The sequence below is a fragment of the Ixodes scapularis genome, unplaced genomic scaffold, assembly GCF_016920785.2.
Source record: "Ixodes scapularis isolate PalLabHiFi unplaced genomic scaffold, ASM1692078v2 PGA_scaffold3__209_contigs__length_174095766, whole genome shotgun sequence".
Classification (NCBI taxonomy): Eukaryota; Metazoa; Arthropoda; class Arachnida; order Ixodida; family Ixodidae; genus Ixodes; species Ixodes scapularis.
This window is the reverse complement of record NW_024609868.1, coordinates 102,320,546-102,342,874: the sequence shown is the minus strand read 5'-3', so window position 1 is coordinate 102,342,874 and position 22,329 is coordinate 102,320,546. Positions and strand designations below refer to the sequence as shown.

Sequence of the window (22,329 nt, the reverse complement as noted above, 5' to 3'; positions counted from 1 at the left end):
AAAACAGAAATTATTATTAAAATGAAGTTGACAATAACGAACACATTAAAAAATAAAATAAAACTCAGGCACAATTGCTGAGGGGAATTGGCGTCTGTTGAAATGCTCCATGCTTAATCAAATTTCAAAACCTTTCGACTAATACCCACCAAAGCCTGCAGCTGAGTGTGGGCTTGGAGTGTGCGAGGGGGTAAAAAAAAAAGTAAACTTTATATGACGACAAGGGTAGTGTATAAACAGTGAGGTTAAATCTGCTGTCTCCAGGGTGTTAATTTCGAAGTTACTTTCAAGTTTTTGTTCTTCATATGTGGGTAGCAAAGTCAACCAGATGGTGTTTTTCGAGTTTTTTTTTCCAATTCACCAAAAGTCGCAGAAAAGTAAAAAAGAAAACAGAAAAATAAGGTGTTTTTCCGTTTTTTCAAACTCTTTTTTTTTGCGATTTAAGTTTAGTTTTGTAGTATGTTAAATGAGCTATCTACAGACACCTTTCAGTAACGTTGTATTGCACTCCATTCTTAGCCTCAGTTGCGGCACTTTCGGGTGTAAATAGATGTATAGAATTTCCTGTTTGAGGAGTCGCGTGAGGAGTGTCCGGACGAAACGTCGGCTGCATTCATAAATCTTCCAGTGATTTCACATGGAGTCCTCGCTACATGCGTCTACTCTTTTTTAATTGTTGGGGGAGTTCAGGGCTTTGTAGAGAATTTCTTCGAAAGACAGTTTTCCGTCATGGCCTCCAAACAAAGCACAAAGTATATGACGTCAAATATTTACTCTATTCGAGAGACGTTCAAATATGGTAGAATAACCTGGACCTATCTTGGTACTGTGTAGGACCGATAGTATTTTAAATAAACAAATAAATAATCTGTGGGTGTAAACGCAGTAACTGGTAGCAAGGCACTTTAAGTGACGCCCAACTTTTAAGCCAAATAATTTTTGAATTCGATATTCATATTGTTTGCTTCTTTAAGGTCCCTTCTTTTTGACAGTCGTTCAATCCTTTAATATATACAGTGATGTCTCATTAATATGGATGCCTCCGTTCCCCCCAAAAAGCGTCCATAATGTGAGTTATGTGAGTTTTTCATATTAACAAGACAAAAATGTATGCATTTTCCAGTTTGTCCCAGAAAATGGTGTCCATATAGTGGGGTATCCATATTAACGGGGTCCATATTAACGAGACTTGACTGTATTTATTTGTAATTTATATATACTCCTGCTGCGCCGTCAGGCGCAGCAGGTAGACATATATGCACATGAGTGCTTACATAATAAACAAATACACGTAAGCAAGCAAAAAGAATGGGTCACTATATAATGAATTCCGGATGTAAATCGGAAAAAAATAGCATCCTCGGCAACCGTAAAGACGTCTTCCGGCGGTACAATCCAATCACGGATAATTCAAACAAAAACGAAAAAGAAGGACAGTTTGTAGGATAAAGTTATTCTTCCACGTGCGGTGATTGTGAGAACCACTGTACTTGTACTCTTATCACCATCGTCCTTGGTTGCAGTTGTCCCCTTCACCATACCAAACATAAACCATTACCAGATCGCACGATACCGGTAAAGGACCGAAGACGGGAGACAAGTCGTATTGCCGCGAGCTATATCGTTAATATTTTTGTTATTGCACTATGGTGCCCTAAAGGCGTGGTTGTTGATGGGACCTCTAACTATTGAGGAGAGAGGCCGCTGATCAGGTTGTGGCTATATTTGTCACTATCTTCGATCGGCATCTTTCCTGCCCGGTGTTTGGCATACGTCACTGGTGGTGTCGACTGATTTCCAAGGTACTTCCTGCCAGGAAAACGACCAAGGCACCCCTAGGTAAGTTGGGTATAAATAAGCGCTGTACGCAGATGTGTACGGTTCTCATTACTGGTAATCAAATTACTTGTAATCTATTACTTTCTTTAGTATATTTGTAATTGTTTGAGGACTTTGACTATGTATTAGTGATGAAAGTAATCTAATTACTTTTAAAGGTAATAACGTTACCTCTAAGCTTCTCTCTTTTTGCGCCTTGCCTATCCCTCGGTTTTTGTGTTTACGACTATGCCCTTAGTCACGACATTTAGGAGTAATGTGCTGCAATATGATCACTTCAACAGAGTCAACATCTCTAGAACAACAAATAATGAAACGATTGCTGCCGACCTTTGCGAAAAGAGGTACGACCTTGTCAGGACATTTTACACGGTGGTATGTGGGTGTTGTCCTGGCCTGTTAAATCAGAGTTCTCTACATATTACTTTCAATGCAAAGTTTGGTGTTGATTGCAGTTGTTTTGTTTTTGTTGACTGTTCAAACCTTATGCTCCTCCGTTTCGCGAATATTCGTATACGACTCAAGGCAGCTCTGCGCTCCGGGTGCCCCGAGACAGAATAATGGCAAAATTTAGTTGTAACAAAAAAGTAAGCTATTTGTCATGTTAAAAATAATTACTGGTTGAGCACATTCGTAAGTGCTGTAGGCATTATTTAAAAAACATATCTTCAAAAATAGTTCGTTAAGTTCAAAACTGCTGCATAATCCAGCTTGTTTGTAGATATGTTTTAAGCAATGCTAAACTTAAAGAAAAAACAATAAAAAAACAAAAAAACACTTGGACGTTGGAAAATAAGCTCAGCTTACTTCGAGCGCCTGCTTTCTCCCGCAGTTGAGCAACTAAAACCAATAGACGTCCTCAAAATATTCTACTGCCTTTGTTTAAAACTAAGGTGCCAGAAGGAGACAACTTATTCCTTCTGCATTGATTCTTCCAATTTGCTTATTCTGATGCCGAGTTTCTTAATGTTTAATCATTTTTTTATTTGAAAATACTACCCCGTTCACCAGAAGGCTTTAGCAGTTTGGGTAATGTACCGCAAAAATAAGACAAAAACACGAAGTCAAAATAAAGACATCTTTTGAGAAGTTTAAGAAAATATTACATAAAACCTAAACAAAACTGTCACTAAACATTTCTAGAGACTGCTGGTAAACTACTATGTGGGGAAGTCTTCATCTTATCCATCACTCCTGCTGAAAAGGAAAATTTAAGACATCTATTATGGAACATGAACCAAACTATAGGAAATTAGTTTTGCTTTTAGAACGTCCTTAAGAAAATCTTAGATAGTTATCTTGTTATTCAGACTATTATGTAATGAACATGGCTATTTTTGTATAAAGAGCTTCGTTAGCATGCACTTCTTACCGTCATTAAAGGAAGGCCAACTCTCTGCGCTAGATCAGTTACGGACTGATGTCCATTTATAAGTGTTCAATACAAATCTGACCCTTCCACTCTGACCCCTGTCTCAACCTTAAACAGTTTGATTTCATTAAAGGGTCCTAAATGATGTTGGCATACTCCAACATTGACCAACTATTACGGTTAAAAAGTTTCCGAAGAGCATGACATGCAACATAGTCATTGGAGACATGTATTCTTTTTTGTCTCATATGTCTAGCACGTTTATTGGTGACGCTCTTCATATTACTCATTACGCAATGTTTTCATTAACAAGAGTGATCCGGTTGTAGCATTTGTGTGCTGAAACAGACCGTGGGAATATATCAAGCTCCAACGGCTTGTTTTACATAGCGCTAGATATCGGTACTTTGAAAAATCAGATAGGCTCTGATCTTCAACGGTTTATATAAACTGAAGTGGACTTAGATTGCATAGTATATATATATATATATATATATATATATATATTTCACAATCATCGAATATCTGCCCAGAGATACACTTCTCAATAAAACACAAACATTCATTCAACTGTCATTTATCATTAGAAACCTTAACTTCATAATAAAGTAGATAGCCATCGGCATACAACCTAAGTTTCACAAAACTGTTGTATGCACTGCCATTAAAATTGAAACAATAAAAAATGCCTAGCAAACTATACTTTGGGAATTCCGAAATCAACAAGTAACTAATTATAAGTGCAGCCAAAATCGACATGCTGTTCAACTGACAGACCAATAGAGGTGCCGCTTAACTTTGAAAATATAGTCCTTTATTTACTATGCAAGACCCTGTCAAAGGCCGTCGCCAAGTGAATGGAAATTGTATCAGTTTCACGTCGTCTGTTCATGAATGGTATAACAGCAATTTGTAATGATTTTCTCCTTGAAGAAAATTTCTGCCTGGAAACATGTTGCTTTTCTGCTAAAACCGCATTTTAATCAAGGATATCATATATGTGTTTATTATTTACATGGTTAAAATACTCTCCTGATTCGCAAGTAAGCAAAATTGGCCTATAAGTGCCATCATGGTGATTGTTTTCTGTCTCATTTATTGATCTAAACTCAATCATTTTCCAGCCTCCAGGAAGTGAACTTTCAAACAAGTATCTTTCGAACAACAAAGAAACACTTCGACATCCGTTCCGCGCACTGCCTCAAAAATGTTTTCGGGAAACAATTAGGTCCTTCAAATATTGTTTAAGCTAAGCCGCATGTTAAAATCGTCACTGTAAAATTGAACTGTCTGAGGCGCTTGGCAGGTTTTCATGTATTGCGTAGCGTGGCACACGTCCATTATCACTCGTAAAGAAAAATTTAAAGTGGTGATTAAATACTTCAGCAATCTGCACAATCGGTGACACGGAGATTGTTACTAATATACGTCTTACAGATTGGAGACAAAAGTTATACGTGTCTCTAAAACGTTTCCATAAAATATTCAATTAAATTTCCGATGACAGAGGGTACCGATGAAGTATTTATACAAGTCTGGATAAATTCTCACTTTTAATTTTGCGGACTACGCTGATATTCGATGTTTTATTTGCATGTAACCATTTTTTAAAAAGCTTACCTTGCTTGTTTGATTCGACGCATTAAACGTATAAAATCGCATGATATCCGATTAATTTTTTTTTTTTTACTTTTTTAATATGTGGTATTGTAAAATTGTTGCAGAAATAACGTCCTGAAGCTTCTGAAGTAATAAAAAAAGTGAAGCCCACTTTTCTAAAAAAACGTTAAATGACGTTTTGTTTCAAGTAGTCAAGTAATCCAACTGAATAGTTTCAACAAGAAAGTAACTGTAATTGATAGCATTTCCTTTTTTAGAGTTATTTGTACAAGACCAGCAGCACGTCAGACAGAACAATAGGGCGTCTGTAATCAACACATTTTACGATGCAGCACTATGATTCCCAACACGTTTATTAGCCTGTCGTCCAATTGTCGATTAATAAGACAATTATAAATAACAAAAACTTGTAAATTACTGACAGACATAAGGGGAACCATACCTCCAAGGTACCTCAGGCTTTCGAATTACGTATCACCAATGACTTTCGTTAATTAGGGAAAAACAAATAGAAATATTATTTGTTCATTCGTCTTGTCTCATCGAACAAAATGTTAAAGCGGAGCGTGTGGCTCAAGAATGCGTTTTTGATTTCAAAGTATCTTTGCTTTTTGGATAAATGGAAGGGGGAAAGGGATATTCAATGCTGTGGGAGGTTGACTCTGCCGTGAACCAGTAAGTTCATATTTTTCCACATTCACTCATTTCAGAGCACTATATTCAAGGTATTAATAATGATATTTAAGAACTGAAGCTAAATACCTATTTCGAGCTCATAAAAAATGGCACTCATATGGTCATCGCTGGGTTTATTTTTGGACTTCTAATCTTTAAGCCTGTAGGTTTTACAACTATATTAAAATCACTAGTATAAATGCATATGTACTTCAGCCAAGCCATTTTCTCGTGTTGGCGTACGGATTACCTGTCTAAGAAAAAATGAGTTGCACCCTATAGCTCAACAACTACAAAATGAAAAAAATAGCGCGAATTCGGAAAACAAGCAGGAAACAGAAACGCCCGCAAAGTGCCCCGCGCAAAACGAAAGGAGAGGAATAGAAACGATATAAATAAACAACTAAAAAAACACGAACGGGAAACCCGCAAGGTCGTGATTTGTGCACACCTCCTTCCGAGAAGGACACGGTTAGTAGCAGAGCTACGCTGTTGATCCCCTTTATAAGAGAAATGTCGGCTGGCGTTGGAGCCTAGAAATTGTACCTTCCCCTTCTTGGCCTCGCTCGATATGATAGCCAGCCGTTGTAGCTTGATAAAAGCCGAGGTTAGCGTCAGCTTAATTATACACTGTTCGGTCCAGTGAGGTTGAGGAAGATTAAAGTGAGAGATTCAATGCGAAGCTGACTGCGCAGCAGTGTAAATGAACGAGAAGCTCCTCCCCCGTTACGAAACGTACCTGCTCACGCGGCTGCCGTGCAATAAAAAAGAACTGTTAGTACGGGCGCATGAAAGCGGGAATGTAACGGTTGGTAAATAACTCAGTGCAACGTTTCATTCGCGGATCCAAAGGAACGCAGCTCGGCGTCCGCATCAGCACTACCAACTGGTCCTCAAGAGAAAAAGCAAATATGCATCACTTTGCTGAATACGCCATTTTTGGGACGTTGATGTGCGCCAACCTGGGACTGGGACTCTTTTTCGCGTTCAACCGCCGGAAGAAGGCCACGACTACGGATGAGATGTTTCTCGGAAGTCGGACAATGCAGACGATACCGTTGGCCATGTCCGTCCTGGCGTCAATGTTGTCGGCAATTGGGATCATCGGATTCAGCGGACACTACTACACCTTCGGTTTTCACTACCTGTGGAACTTCACGTCTGCGCCGCTTGTGTCATTGATCGTGGCTAAAGTCATCATCCCTGTGTTGTACGACCTCAAAGTGACGTCTGTTTTTGAGGTGAGTGCTTTTTAGCGAGCTTTGTAAAAGTGAACGGTACAGAAGCAAACGGGATATAAACCTTTTGTTTTACCCCTTTCGTTCTCTAGCAGCATTCTTCGTACGTACCTCGTGTACATTAAACATAATTTAAAGATTCCTAATTTCTATCAAAAGGCTCTTTTGGGTGTCCATAAGCAGAGTGCAACAGTATATGGAGAATGCATCAACTGGAGCTGAGTGGAAGTCAACGTTACACGTGAGCGTTGAAGTTGACAATAAAGTTAACGTTAACGTTAAAGTTGAGACAACTTTCCTTTCGGAAAGTTGTGTCAACACACGCGAAGAGTAACAAGAGCAAATAACAATGCTCCCACTATATATATATACACATATATATATATATATATATATATACGTATATATATTAAGAGAATTTCAATTTTAATTTGTATGGAAAAAGGGCTTCACTACTCATTTGTTTTTGTATTGCTGAAAAAGTTAACAATATAGTATATATCCAGAAATTCGTGTCATATCATTATTCATCGTCTTTAGTGGGTTCCGAAAACGCTCCTATAGACGTTCACGTATTTAATATACAAATATGGCCATCACACTGAAACGTTACGCATTGAACGGTTTGCCATGCTACTACTCGATTGTAGCATATACCACTATTGTTGTGCCAAAAGTTCAAGGTGATGACGTGTGAACTGCAGGCTCCTCAGTTGAAGAAGTGTTTTGATATATTGTCACTACGAATAGTATCAAACTTAATCGAAGTGTACGGTTCACTCTTGGCTATGAAAAACTCGTTATGATGGCATCAATTAAATATAATCTCACCCCAAAAATATGGAAAATTCGGTAGTGTTTAAAATGTGTATTACACCTGTATGTAGAAAAACACATTTCGGAGGCCCACAGAGAAGATTTGAGAAACATTGAAGTTCAAAAGAGCGCAATGTAGACATACAACAAATTAGAAGATTTCCCCTCCAACTGTGCTGAGCCAGGAGTAGCGATGATATGCTGGTTACATTTTGTTTCTCAAAACTAGTTTCTTGGGTTCCTGAAACCAATTTGCCGAATAAGGTAGATATGTTCTGGTTGAGCCGTTTACGATCATTTAAAGTATTGTGTAACTGAGGCCAATAAACTAGCAAACAATCAGCTGTTTTATCCTCCGATAACCTAAAATTATAAAAAAAAGGTTTTAAAATATTTTCGCTAATAATTAGTTTGATGTGATTATAACAATGTGATTTTCATTCTAAAGAATATGATCACTGCGGTGAATAAACGAATTTAGAGTGGATGATTGTGCTGATTAACTTAACATTTACATGTCAAAAAGTATTATTTAGGCAAATACAAAATGTTTTCATGAAATGATTTATCCCAATCGCCTTGCACAGAAACCGAAAAAAAAAATGAAGAGATGAGCCTACGAAAATATCTAACTTGGTATGACATTCCGGTCGAAGAGGGCTGAAGCACAAGATTTTGAAATAGCACCGGCTTTTAGTCGGCGGCATTAAACTTTATATTTTGTCTCCAGCTGAGGACTTGGTCGATCTCAACCCGTCCCCAAACAAGGCCCGGCTGCCCAAATATGAATTCATGAACAAATGCGTGAAAACAGACAAACCATGTCCACTTTAAGGCAAGTTTCTCAATCTGGTTAATTTTAAATGATTTTCCATTGCCGAAGCTTAAAGTCGAGGGCTCCAAATTTCGTATTTTGTGACCAGTTAAGTGCTAGGCCCAGTTGAAAAAATTTCCAAATAAGGCGCGTGTGCCCGAATTTAAAAAAAAAATAAAGAGAGATGAACGGATGTGTCAAACCAGCCGATCTATCCACACTTCGAGAGCGGTCTTCTAGAACATTTCTCATTTTGAATTATTTGCCAAAGCACCAGGATGCGTTCGAGGGCTCCACATTTGATATTCCGCTTTCATTTCAGGTCTGAGTTGTCCAAAAAATAATTCCCTGTCGAGGTGCCGATTCCCAGATTTCAAAAATAAAGTAATGCGTCAAAACAATCGAACCATATCCACTTTGAGACGATGCTACTCAATATGCTTTGATTTGATGGTTTGGGATGATATACACGAATGATAATATTCCATCCGCGTTTTGGCACCGTCAGCCTTGCGCCTGTTGCGCGAGTGCTAACTTCAGCGCACCACCGCCTTTCTCAGGTGCGGTGATCCTTTATAAAATTTACTGATTTAGTTTGTTCTCGACAACACTCAGCAAGTTTCTAATTTGAGTTAATTATTCTACATATCGTGACGATTAGCCCCTTATGTATTGTCCCTCTAAACAAATAACATGCGTAACTATAACGCAGTCGCGGATTTAAAAAAAAAATGTGAAAAGCCCTTAAATAAAAACTATGTATATATTATGTTTAGATTTATAAATGTAATAATTTTAATATTATACTACATTTGGATATCGTGTATATGCTCCATAGGCGATAGTTTCCATACTTCGTTTCAGCTTAAATCGAGACGCAGCCGACGCTAAGAGCCCAAGCATGCAGCGTCAAAAGCGCAAGTGACAGGATTTTTTTCTGTTCATGGTTGATTCAGTTGAGAAAAACACGTACAGAAACATGACGAACACCATGACTGTGCGCTTTTGCAGCCGTACGATTGATCCCATCAGCAAGTAGCGTCGGCTGCATCTGGACTTAAAGGTGAAACGAAGTATAGGCTGTATTAGCGGTTGCGTGGTTGAGTTGGCAACGCAATAGCAATCACGCAGAAGAATGGGGTTCGAATTCCTCTCAGTGCCCACCTTATGCGAGCATTAATATCATCGGTTTACCGCTATCTTAACCTCCTCTACGACGACTCTTCCCGGCTTTTCGTATTTTTATATTTATGTTCTGGAGCCGCAATCTGAAAGGAAAACGTGCGTCATCAGCCCCAGAAACAAAGAAAAGGGGGTGGGGGATAATGTTTGCTCCGCCCCCCCCCATCCCGAACAATTCTCGAACCTCTGCAAGGCTTGATGCTTACGGTGCTGATATTGCTGCCAGCGAGGGGGATTTGGCAGCGCACCTTTATGTCACGCAAAGGAACGTTGTTTCGATCCCGCCAGACCGGTTTATTTTTATATCTCTGATCATCTGAAAAGTTTCAGCCAATTTTCGAAAGTCATCATATGATCAGAACATTCCTTACCCTAGCGTGCGTATAGAAGCAGCGGAAGAAGGTGTTCCGGAATGGTCGCCCCTTTTTAACCGTCGCAGGATGTGCGGCACATTTTTACAGCGATAAATGTTATAGGCTCTTTGAACCACTGGAAATGACGCTCGTTGTTGATGCTGAAGTTTTAGATGTAGCGGTAGTAGTTGTTGTTGTAATTGACGACATTAGTCGTCCGTCGTCGATGTTGCAAAATCTCTGAAGGAGATCGCCCGCCACCAACGGGAATCGAACCTGAGTTCGCTGCGTGCGAAGCGAAGACGTAACCACTGAGCTACGCCTCAGCTTTTTTTTATTTAAGCATTTTTTATTAAGTATTATATATTTATTAAGTGACAATTTACACTACATACTACCTAAAGCTGGGAATCATATGAAACCTTACTCGCTGGATTTATTTCCAGGCGCTTGAACCTCGATGTCAAACGTTCCCAGAATTCCGTACTTACACGTAACTAACATGCATGGATGGACGAGGAAATCATGTCAGTCCTACTTCGGTTCTTGTGCAGTCCTGATGAATACTTCACGTGAATGGTTAAATCATGAGTCTACCTTACAACTGATTTACTTGAAGGATGTTTTCTAGCAATCGAGCCCATTCTGTGGCACCCTGTGTGGGAGCATAAATCCTCCTATTATATAATTTTTTTTCAGTGAAATGTACATTTGCAGGCTGGGAGTTAATATCTGCGTGTCTCACTGTCATGCATAGTTTCAAAAGAGTGAGAAGCTCAAGGAGCATGAAAAGGTCGAATAGAACCTTTTCATGTTTGTCGACTAAAATAAAACGATTGGAGAGCGGCATTATAGGCAGATATTTTTTAAAGTTTGCTTTAAGATGTCCCAGAGTAGTACAGCACATCAACAGTTACTAAAAACGCAATCAACACTTTCCAGCTGTTTACACAGTCAACAGTAGACCGACCACGGAACAAAATTTCCTCTTCGTTGCATCCATATTTTCACGGGAAATTTATCAGTCCGTAGCTTAAAAAATAATATTTTTACTGCATACAACTTTTTAACTCGACGTAGTACATCTTTACCCGGACCATCATTAAACAATGCCCATAAAGAGGGCCTGGGAATTGTGTGTCTAAAAGTGCTCGTGTGAGTTCTTTCCATGTCACTACGAGAGGTATTCCCGTCAAAATCTTGTGGATAACAAGTTAAACGAATCGACTACTTCGTTTACAAAACCTACGCTTCTCATAGGTTTAGAAATCACAGATGAGACCAGAAACGATGGTGCATGGGATATTATTCAGTTTGTATCATCGTGTGGAGATATGGTTGTGCCTAGTCCCGCAGAAAAAAAAAGTGATACAAGTTGTTTGACATAAAGGTGTGGTAAGCAGATGCAACCAAGTGAAATACGCCGAAAAAGGTTGTCTTTCTGTTGCAAGTCGTGTTCCGAGTTGCACCAGGGAACGGTGACACAATAACACGGTAAGACAAGAGGTTTAATATATGGCGATCGGCTCAGAGCCGGGTACGTTATAGGCACGGGCGCAAGGCACGAGTCCATGCGCACGAGCGACGGAGCTCAATCAGCTCGGCTGTTCAGTGTAGCACTATCCAACATCTCCCCGATACAGAAGAGTCAAAGTCTCTGGGGAGCCTTCGCGCATCGGCCACTTCTCGTGTGTGAATAAAGATGGCTTTCGCTATCTGTAAGTGGCTCTTGAGCATCTTCGCTGTCAACAAATTCCGCCTCCCGGACATTTGCAGGAAAAGGAACAAGATGAGTTCAGTTACGTCGCACAACCCCCCTGTCAGTGTCCACGAAGTAAGACCTGGGTTCCTCTGCCGGTCTCTGCACTGTACCTTTTTGCTTGATGTCAGTGATCTAAACTTCATCTCCGTTTAGGACTTCAGGCATTGCGCGTACGCCATGCCGTCGATTAAAGTCTTTCTTCTGGTGTGCCCGGTACAGTTCTTCAAAGTCCCGAAGTTTTCTCATGTCGGGCATGTGGGGCATGAGCATCTCGGGAACAATAGGGAGCTTGGTTCGTAAACGTCGACCCATAAGTATTTCAGTGGGGCTGTACCCGTTCTTCAGTGGAGTCGACCTGTAAGAGAGAAGGGTCAAGTACGGGTCTTTTTTTTTCCATTGATTTCTTCATGCATTTCATGGCCGCTTCAGCAAGTCCATTACTTTGGGGATAATATCGGCTAGAGGTGGTACGTTTGAGCCCATATTCCTTAGAAAATGTAGCACAGTTTGATGACGAAAACTGAGGTCCATTGTCGGACACTGTCATCTCGGGAATGCCGTGGCGAGCGAAGACTGATTTGCAGTGGTTAATGGCTGTAAGCGATGTAAGTTTCCGAAGTTGTGATATCTCAGGGTACCTTGAGAAATAATTTGTCATGAACAACCACCAGCGGCTGTTGAAGTAGAAAAAATCCGTTGCAACGCTCTGTGCCATGGTCGGTCAGGAAATTTTCTGTTTTGAAGCGGGATCTTGCGATTGCACGTGGTTTTGCTGCATTCGTTCCATTGCTTTACTGTGGCAGTTATCTCTGCTGCTATTGTTGGCCACCAGACACAGTCCTTTGCTCTTGCTTGTGTCTTCGTGATGCCGACGTGGCCTCAGTGAAGGAGGTGCCTTATCTCTTGTCTTCACGGGACAGAAACGACGACACGGGCTGCATAGAGGAGCCAGTCGTCTTCTACGGTGAGCTGGTGTCGGTGCTCACAAAAAGCTTTCAGGTCTTGTGAGAAGTCTCTTCTGGATGACCACTCCTTTAAGCTTAGTTTTCGTAGCTGGTTACAGACTGTGTCCGATTTTTAGCTTTCCTTTAGCCATTGTAGGCAATGGTCCTTGACTGGGATTCTACAGACTGTGTCCAATTTTTAGCTTTATTTTAGCATTGTAGGCAATGGTCCTTGACTCGGAGAGCTTTGTTCAAAGAACAGGAAAGCTTCAACGTCTTTTTTAACGTCTGCGTCCCCTGTCTGCTGTAGGGGTGCTCGGAAAAAGTGTGTCAGCGGCTAGTAAGTTTTTCCCTGGTACATATTCTACGCTATACTGGTAGCGCATCATCCTCCTCTTTAGCCTCTGGAGTCTGAGTGTCAAGTCGTCAAGAGTTTTAGACATGAGGTTGGGAACGAGCGGCTTGTGGTCTGTCTTCAACTTGAACGTTTTTCCAACCAGGTAGTCCTCGAACTTCCCGCATGCTCAGGTTAGGGCAAGAGAATCTTTTTCGACCTGCGCGTAGCCAGTTTCGATGTCTAAGAGCAATCTTGAGGCCTAAGCAATGACAGGAATCTTGCCATCAGTTTGTCGCTGCCGGATCAGTGCTCCATGTCCGAAGGAGGAAGCGTCTGTGCTGACGACTGTATTCTTCCCGGGGTTGTACGTATACGCCCAGTATGGGACGAGAAGATAGTACTGTCTTGCATTTGTTAAATGCTTGTTGCTGTGGAGAGTCCCAAAGAAACTCCTGCTTCTTCGACAACAAGGATGAAAGTGACTGAAGAACCTCTGAAAGGTTTGGCACAAAGCGGGTGAGGTACGTGGCCATACCGAGTACTCTTTGCAGCTCAGTTTTGTTTGTCGGGCGATTTATTCTTACAATATCTTCTACCTTCCTTTCATCGTGTCTGATGCTGTTGTGGTCTAGTTGCTGGCCTAAAAACGCGAGCTTTTGGACGTTATATAGACACTTGTTTTCGTTTAGCGTAAATACATATTTGGTTAATCGCTGCAGTACGGTGCGTAGCTTCTCGTTGTGTTCTTCTTCGGTTGAGCCCCAGATGAGGATGTCGTCCATGTGACAGACCACTCTGTTAATGCCATGGAAAAGACAAGACATCTGCTTTTTGAAAGTGCTCTGGAGCAGACAATATGCCAAAAGGTAGTCTGTTGAAGGAAAACCTCCCGAACGGCGTAATGAAGGTGGTGAGCTTCCTGCTGCCTTCGGCCAGTGGAATTTGCCAAAATCCCGAATTAGCATCTAGTTTCGAAAATATCTTCGCGCCGTGGAGCAGTCCAAATGTTTGCTGGACGGAAGGAATTGGATGCCATTTTCTCAGGTTGTGATGATTTAGACCAGTAAATTAGACGCAGATTCTCACCGATCCGTTTGGCTTGAGGGCGACTACCATGGGCGCACACCATTCGGTTGGTTCGCCAACGGGAGAAATGACACCGATTGTCTGCATTCGCTGTAGATCAAACCTTGTTTTCTCGTACAAGCGTATCGGGATGCGGCGTGGAAAATTGATGCAAAATGGTTCCGCTTCATGGCTCAAGTGAATGCGGTGTTCTTTTTGCAGCTTGCCGAGGCCTTGGAACAGCGAAGGAAATTTGACTTTCGGGATTACCTTCTATATCTGCAGATCATTGATTTGCATGCTTTCCGAGCATGGACGTGTGGACGTCGTGAAGCACGTAGACTTCTTGGATTTGTTGTCCTGCCGCGGTAAGCGAGTTCGAGTCTTGCAACGCCTTTAGCTGCGAGAAGCTTTGCGTCAGGCTCGTAATGTTGACGAGGTGCTTCTGAAAGCAGAGGCTGACGTCTGAGCATGTCGAATGTTGCTTGTGAAAGGACGCTTTCGTAGGCGCCCGTGTCGATTTTGAATTTTACGGGTTGGCCTTGGAACCAGGATCGTAGTCTCCCATTCCGAAGTTTCGGAAGACTTGACTGCTCGTAAAATCTTTGTCCGCAGTTGGTTTCAGGTGCTTCAACGAAGTCAACTAGTGGAGACCTGCAAACAGACAAAAAATGTTGTTTCTTATGGCAATTACGGCACTCTTTCGACCTCGCTGGGCATTGGGCGCGTACGTGCTGCTCTCTTCTGCACCAGCGACACGGTCTCTGAACGCCACTCTTGCTTGAGCTTGGGGATGGCTTCACTTCTGGGTGAGGTTGTTCGTCGTTTGAATGAGCAGATTTCCCAGAAGTCTTGACGAAACGTCGTTGGTTTACTTCTTGTTGACGCGCCGAGGCGACTTTGTTGACTGTCTACTTGTTGGGATTGCGATCAGGTTGCTGCTGACGTACACTGTTAGCAAGTCCCGTGTATTTGGCGAATATTTGGGGTGAAAAACACGCTATTTACACAAATTACCATACATTTACACGATGAGTAACGGATAATTCGTTCAGAAATCATGCGATGTTGTAAAAAACGTGTTTTGGTTCGGTCATACACGCATAACCGTGTAGCCGACCTCGATAACACGCACCGCCCCCGGCGACGACCGCGGCATTGCCGGCTATCGAAGCACCGGAATGCTTGGGGACGCACTTAGAAAGGACCGTCGAGACAAATGCCGCGGAAAGAAACATGTCTCGGAGACAGATATGCACCAAATGCAATTGCGCCATGTCGCAGGACGTTGGCGAAACCCGCGCTTACCGTGCTCGCCGCCATCTTCTGGTCGATGGCAATGCGGCTTCCCTCATGTCGCCCATGTTTGTATTTAGTTTAGGGGTCCTGATAACAGTTTCTTAGACACCACAAATAAAGTTGTGGGTCTAATTATTCGTTCCAAACAGTTAAAATGGATATAAAAAGCGTGTCCTCGATGTGAACACGTGACATTGCAGTTGGTTTCGTTTTTGCTTCAACCTTCAACTGCAAGCGATCTGGCCACGGCGCAAGCGCCACGCCGATGTACGCTGGAAGCAAGCGCCGGTTGGCTTTCGTTGTTTTTGTTTGACCGGAGAAAATCTGGCAAGTACGCATGGCGCCGCTACTGTTTTGGTTTGACGGGACGCGAGAAGCTTCGCATAGAGCTTCGGAGTTTGCGAGCACATAGTGAAGACGTGACCGGAGAAGTGCCCCTGTGATGTTCCTGGAAGACGGAAAGTAGCATTCGTAATCGTCGTGTGTGCTTTGAAAGCGAAGGGAGTCACAGGGTCCACGAGTTCGCAACCACAAGCCAAGGTTCACGACAGCGCGGCGTTGACTTCGGCGATCTCGTTCTGTTTGGTGCAACCCGGCGATGCGAAAAAGAGCTGAAACATTCGTCGTGTGTGGTGCGGTGCTTTGTATTCCGGGTCTGTTTCAACCACGCTTTTAACACGGAGCGCGAATTGTTTGTTGCGTGGTGGAGGTTCAACGGGTACAGTCCCGTCGTCGTCGGCTGATCCGGTACAGCTGGTCCGGGAGGACGCAGCGAGCGTTTCTAAAAGTAAATCTTCCTTCGTTCCGTTTCAAACTGTAAAAGTATCCCGACACGTACCGTGAGTAAGAAGCAGCGGGCGTTTTCAACAAAATTACGTTGTTTTAATTGAATAATGGACTCCGGATTGTTGTCTTAAATCTGCCATTTTTTTTCTTCGTGTTGGACTGCGTTTGCATAGCGACGCACACCGCTCGAGTAGATGATTCGGTCCTGCAACGAGTTTTTTGCGCCAATCATGCGGCGTGAATAAATTAGGGCAAGGTTTCCTACCTGCCCACAGATGCATGTACTGAGACCATTTTTTATGTTGTGAACGTAGTGCTCTTTCTTTATTTTGGAAGACGCGTTGGTGCATTTATTATGGTACAATCGCTTGAGAGTTGAGAAATTGGAGAGCGAGCAAGCTTTCTCAACTTTGTCTCTTTCTCTCTGGCACTGCCATGTTTCAGTTTCAGTAGGCATATCTACTAGCAGGTAAAAACTGCTCTAAAGCAGGTAAAAAACGGGAAGCTTAGGACGGTGCGGACTCCGTGTTTCGCGCTTTTCGCAAGGTGACAGGGTAAATGCTTTTGCGAGATATGCGGAATATGCAAGCGATTTTGTTATGCCCGTCGTTTGGGTCTCTCCAGCAAAGCGAATTAGATGATCTACTACAAAGGCGCAATCACAAGCCAAGATTTAAGATAGCAGTCGTTTGCTTCGGTGATCCGTGTAGCTGTATTTTACCCTGCTCTCTGCAACACCGTGTCATGACGAATAGCTGGAATGGTCACGGTTTGTGCCGGCCTCCCGGTTGACAGAAACCCGCGTCGCCCGCATCGGCACCGAGTGCGCTTGGGCTGTCGATGCTCAAGCCTTTCATCCGCGGCTTGTCGCCAGCTCATCCTGCTGCTCAACGGTGAGGAAGCGGCGAGAGTAACCTCGGAAGTGAGTGTAAATGCTCGTTCATTCAGTTATCCGGTGTCAAAGTGTGGAAGATGTCTAACGTGTACTGAGGGCGGGAACTACGAGCGTTTTGCCTTGCTTTTATAACCGAAATCAGACCAACGAGATAACTGCCTTGCGTACTCTAAAATGACGGAAGCAATAAGTTTCAACAGGTCGAGTACGTCACCGGGGATGTAGGCGAGACGGTGCACACTGTTTAAACGCTTGCAGTATCCACGAGTGCTACCAGGAAAGCGACGTCAACAGACAAGGAGCTCGCGATTCAGCATAATGCACTGCTACGGGCCCGTGTATCTTCAAAGTTCGGGGTGGTGGCAGTATAAAAAAAAGACGCATCAGCGCCCCACACCAGTGTTCACGAATAACACCGATCACAAACTCCCAAGCCCCACCGCTCTTCTCGACACCGACACGACATACGACAACAAACTGCATCAAACGCCCCAAAAGTGAAGGCGTCTGCTCCCGTACTGCAACTGCTGCAACTAGCGGAAGTGAAGTGTTGGGCGGATGTCCGGATGTCCTTCACAAAAATATATAAAAAATGCTTTGCGCAAGGATCATTTTCATTTATTATTGTATACGTAATGACAAAATCACAATAATTTGTTTTCCTATCTGATTCAAGCTAGTCGGACTGCTCATAACACTGGTCAAGCAAGAAAACAACAAAAATTTGAACTTTTTCATGACCGGTTTAAGATTTATGGTTAACATGTCGTTATTTATTGCAACGGACTAACATTATAGATTTTGCCTCCATACTTTTTAAATGCAAACAGTTCTAACACACGGCTGTCCATTGCGCCGTGTTTTGTGTATTCTTCTATAAATCTGTAATGGTCAGCGACCAAAGAGCTCACCCGCACATGTCAAGCTTATATGCGCCGCGGGGAGAAATGGATATCGAGTAGGAAGTGTCGGGCGTAGTGTCGGTTGTTGTGTTTGTGTACATGTCGGTGCTGTGTAGTTGTGTGCTGTGTTGCCTGCGTTGTATGTAGGGTTGCTGTGTAGTCGTGGTCGTTCGCAGTGTTAACAGACTCGTCTCTTCTTTAAAAACAAGCTGCTAGAAATCTCGATAGGTGGCGTAAGTTACCGCCCGATTCTAAATAGTTTGCTCCAGTTATTTATCCATGTGAGTTCGGCATTCGTTTTTTTTATTTATTTTTTTTTTTTTTTTTTTTTTAGCGGCTTGTTGAAGCTACCGAAGCCGCCGACCGCCGACAACGCACGTACGTACCTTTGCAAGTAGCTACGTCCGCCGCTTGGAGACTTTACTGTGTATAAAAGACATCGAACGAGAACTAACGCGCCCTGTGTGCTTTCAATTCGGCTGAAAGGCGCGCGGCTCGCTGGGCTCGCCTCTCGCCTGTTCTCGGCCGCTGGCCGCCATGTTTCATAAGGAACACGCTCGAAACGGTTTTGCGGAAGGCAGCCACGGTGTAGCGTGTTAAGTTTACACAGCACCTCATGTGTAAACGAAAAACACAGACGGCCTCGTGTAAAACGAACACGTTTCGACGTGTCCGCTATGGGACAACGGTTTACACGTCTGGGCGTGTTATTTTTGCTAACAGTGTACGCTTTCGACCTGTCGGACCGTCTCAAGAAGTGTGAGGTTGGCGTCGAGTTGAAGTCTTGCTGAGAGATTTTTATCTTTGATTCTTCCTACTAGACGCTCTCTGACGAGCTGTTCTTGAAGCTCGCCGTAGTCGCAGTGCTTCAAACGTTCGTGGAGCGCCGTGACAAAATCTACCGCAGACTCGCCTTCTTGTTGAGCTCTCGTGTTGAAACGAGCGCATTCAAAGATAACGTTTTTCCGCGGAATAAAATACTTGCCGAACTGCTCCATGATGACTGTAAACTTCCTGGCCTCCTCGGCAGACAGCTGGAACGTGCCATATATATATTCCGCTTGGTCTCCCATCATGTAAAGCAAAACATCTATTTGGTGTAGCTCGGGCTTGGCGATAAGTCCGGAGGACGTGCAGAAACATTCTAAACGCTTTTTCACTTCGGCCACTCGGTCGTTACGGAGAAGCAAAATGCTTCCTGCGGTTGTATGGCAAAAGACGCCGTATTGAAGAGCTCTTGAAATCGGCTCATCGTTGGCGGCGTCTCACTTCTGACGCCATGTTGCAAGTCGTATTGCAAGTTACGCCAGGGAACGGTGACACGATAGCACGGTAAGACAAGAGGCTTAATATATGGCGATCGGCTCAGAGCCGCGTACGCTCTAGGCACGGGCGCAAGGCACGAGTTCATGCGCACGAGCGACGGAGCTCTATCAGCTCGGCTACTCAGTGTAGCCTTATCCAACACTTTCCTCATCGGCGCTGATCCGGACCTTCATACAAACATAGCACACACTCTGTGGATATTCTGATCATTCATGCGGGTACGATGTAATACCTGCAGCACATGCATAGACTTCGCAATAAATAAGATGTGGCATGTCATTGTTCTCTTAAAAATAGACACACCGCGAGTGGGCCACCTTGGCACACGTTGTTTCAAATCGTTAGTTACATCAAACCAATAAGATGTGCTACTACGAAATTCGTGAAGCGGCACACCGAAATATTTACAAGGTCCCTCACTCCACTCAATGCCTTCATATTTTATAGGTGTCGTTGCCCATGCACAATTCCAGAAGCCAGTGCACTTCTTTCCAGTTCACTGCAGCTCCGGTCTCTTTACAAAGGTGTTTGGTTGCAAGAATCACCTCAGGAATGCTCCTTTTATCAAAACAAAATATGGCAATGTCATCAGCGTACGCTGGTACTTTAACCTCAACAGAGTTGAGACTAAATCATCAGATGATTACACTTTTAGAAATTCTCAAACAAAAGTGTTCCAGATATAGGGCGAATAGTACTTGTGACAACGGCGCCCTTGCCAGAGAGATGAGACAGCACTCGTATACTCGTCTGGAGATTGAGGTTTATAATAAGTTTTGCTGAGTAACCTATGTAGGCCATTTAAATCCCATAGAAAATAACTTTCACAAATTCAGCATGTGTCAACACATGCCTAAGAAGTTCGTGGTTAACTCTATCAAACGCGTTCTCGAGGTCCACTTGGAGCATGGCTAACCATTCAAACTTCATCTGAGCAACATGCCAGAATACTTCTCGCAATATGAATGTTTGACTGTATTGTTCTGTCCTTTACACCTCACGTTTGGTGGTCCCCTACTATTTGACAAATTACGTTTGAAGCCTCCTCGTGAGAATTTTTGTGAATATTCTATAGTCCGTGTTACACGACGTAATTGAATGATAGTTGGTGACTCATCGTAGTTTTAAATATTCGTCAGACTTGGGAATTAAGACGCTGTGGGTTTTCAAAAAGGAGAGATGAGGCACTTCATCGGCGTATCCTTCACAATTTACGTCAGGGACTGTACAGCTACGAGTTATTAATTTTTTCGTAGAGTTTCGACGAAATTCCTTTGGGTCCTGGAGCCTTATGACTGGGTAGACCGTTAACAGACTTCTCTATTTTCTCTACCGTGGTCGGTTCTTCGAGCCATCCCGTTATATCGTTTTGCAATCGAGGAACATGCCTCAAAAACTTCATCAAGCCCGTTGAGTTAATATATGACCCTTTTCTTCCAAAGAGCTCGGTATAGTATACATCAAAGGTCTGTTCAATACTGATGGTATCAGCTCTAATCAGGTTGTTGAATTTCAATTTCATAACTATCTTTTGCTAAGGTGTAGTCTTTTTTTTTTTCGGAAGCCAGTAGTGGTTTTGCAGGCTTTTCTTATTTTTTTTATGAGAACGTGCAACAGCACTTTCGTAGCGCTCTAAATGCAAAAGTTCAATGTCTCACGTTATAAATTGCAGATATTTTAGTCCAGCACTTTGGTTCTCGCATTCTGATTCGTGCAGGACGCGAAAATCTTTATTCAATTGCCTCTCTTAAGCGCTTGCTTTTACCTTTATGCCAGTTGACCGTTCATATCGTTACTTGTTTAGGTTCGTCCTTGAAGTACTTCAGTCTTTTCAAGTAAAGAGAGCTCGTTTGCTTCAGCGTATTTTCCAAATAGTGTATTCACATTGGTTACAAACTGTTCATCCTTAAGTAGCTTGGCAATGGGCTTCCAGAGCTCCCAAAGGAATATGTTTTTTTTTTTTTGCATGTGCTCTTCTCCCAAATGTTGCACTTACCAAGCAATGGTCGGTGCATAACAAAGATTCTACTTTGTATGTTTAAGAATTATCTATTAAATAAGATAATATGGAAACTCTATCAAGACGAGCATGCGTAGATGCCTGAAATTGCGCGAACTGCGATGTCCCCTTAAGAGACGCATCTCCGCTATATCAATCATATCACACTCATCTTCCATATTGCCCACAGGATTCGCACTGCTGTCGTTGGTAATTTTATTGTGCACAGCTCTCTGAAGCGCTGCAGACACAATTGAAATCTCCAAAAAATAAAACAACTATGCGGTCACATTCCAAGTATGGCCGAAGATTGTTAAAGCAAACTTCGTATTCTTTAACATTATTTGAAGCGTAAATGCAGATAGCTCGCCAAGACAGATCTCACATAGTAAAGTAAAATATATTATAAAACGACCTTGATAATGAGACATTACTGTCGAATTGGAAAGCGTTAGCATCGTTTATTTGGGAAACGAAGTACCCTACTGACATACCAACTCCACGACGCACGACTGACGCAAGCCTCGCACTTTAAAATAAAAGATTGCAATGCTTTCTCAGCTTGTTCGTCTTCTTACATTTTTGTCTCTTGAATCGCCAGAATATCCAGTTGCTTTTTAGCTAGCATAGTTGTAATTGGTATTGTGTTTGTCTGGAATTGAACCCACAAACATTCAAAGTGGCAAAGTGGAGAGGTTCTGGCATACCACAGATTCCTAAGAGGCAGAATTTATAATGCAGACTACCCAGGAAATTACTCTCCTGTTCATTGCCTTAACACTTGACTAAGTTAGCTGTCACAGGGTGACTTTAATGGATCAGTCCGGACTTTCGTCGTGAAGCATTATTGTGAGTTTTCTCGGGTATAAAGCTTAGGATATAACGTCCTTTCCTTTAAGTTATTATGTTCTATGGCACCTACTCTGCGGAGTTGTCGTCCCCGGCCTCTGTGCTCTCAGACTTGTCAAGAAGACGCTTGCTGGTTTGACTCGAGACAGAAATTTCGACGACTTCCGGCAATTCCTCTTTTAGAGAACGTTCTTCCGAATTGCGGTTGATTTTAACTTCAGGCACTGGGTAGTTCGAGACTCTCTTCACTCGAAGA

The 22,329-nt window shown here is 42.6% G+C and overlaps 1 protein-coding gene across 1 annotated transcript in view; it reads left to right on the top strand.

Annotated features, from left to right (window-relative positions):
• Positions 1-6,302: 6,302 nt before the first annotated feature.
• Positions 6,303-22,329, top strand: part of LOC8029290 (sodium-coupled monocarboxylate transporter 2) — a 102,780-nt gene continuing 86,753 nt past the window's right edge. Inside the window, exon 1 of the mRNA XM_029967253.4 lies at positions 6,303-6,747. Coding sequence (XP_029823113.2) covers positions 6,418-6,747 — 330 coding nt within the window. The 5' untranslated portion in view covers positions 6,303-6,417. The remainder of the gene's footprint in view (positions 6,748-22,329) is intronic.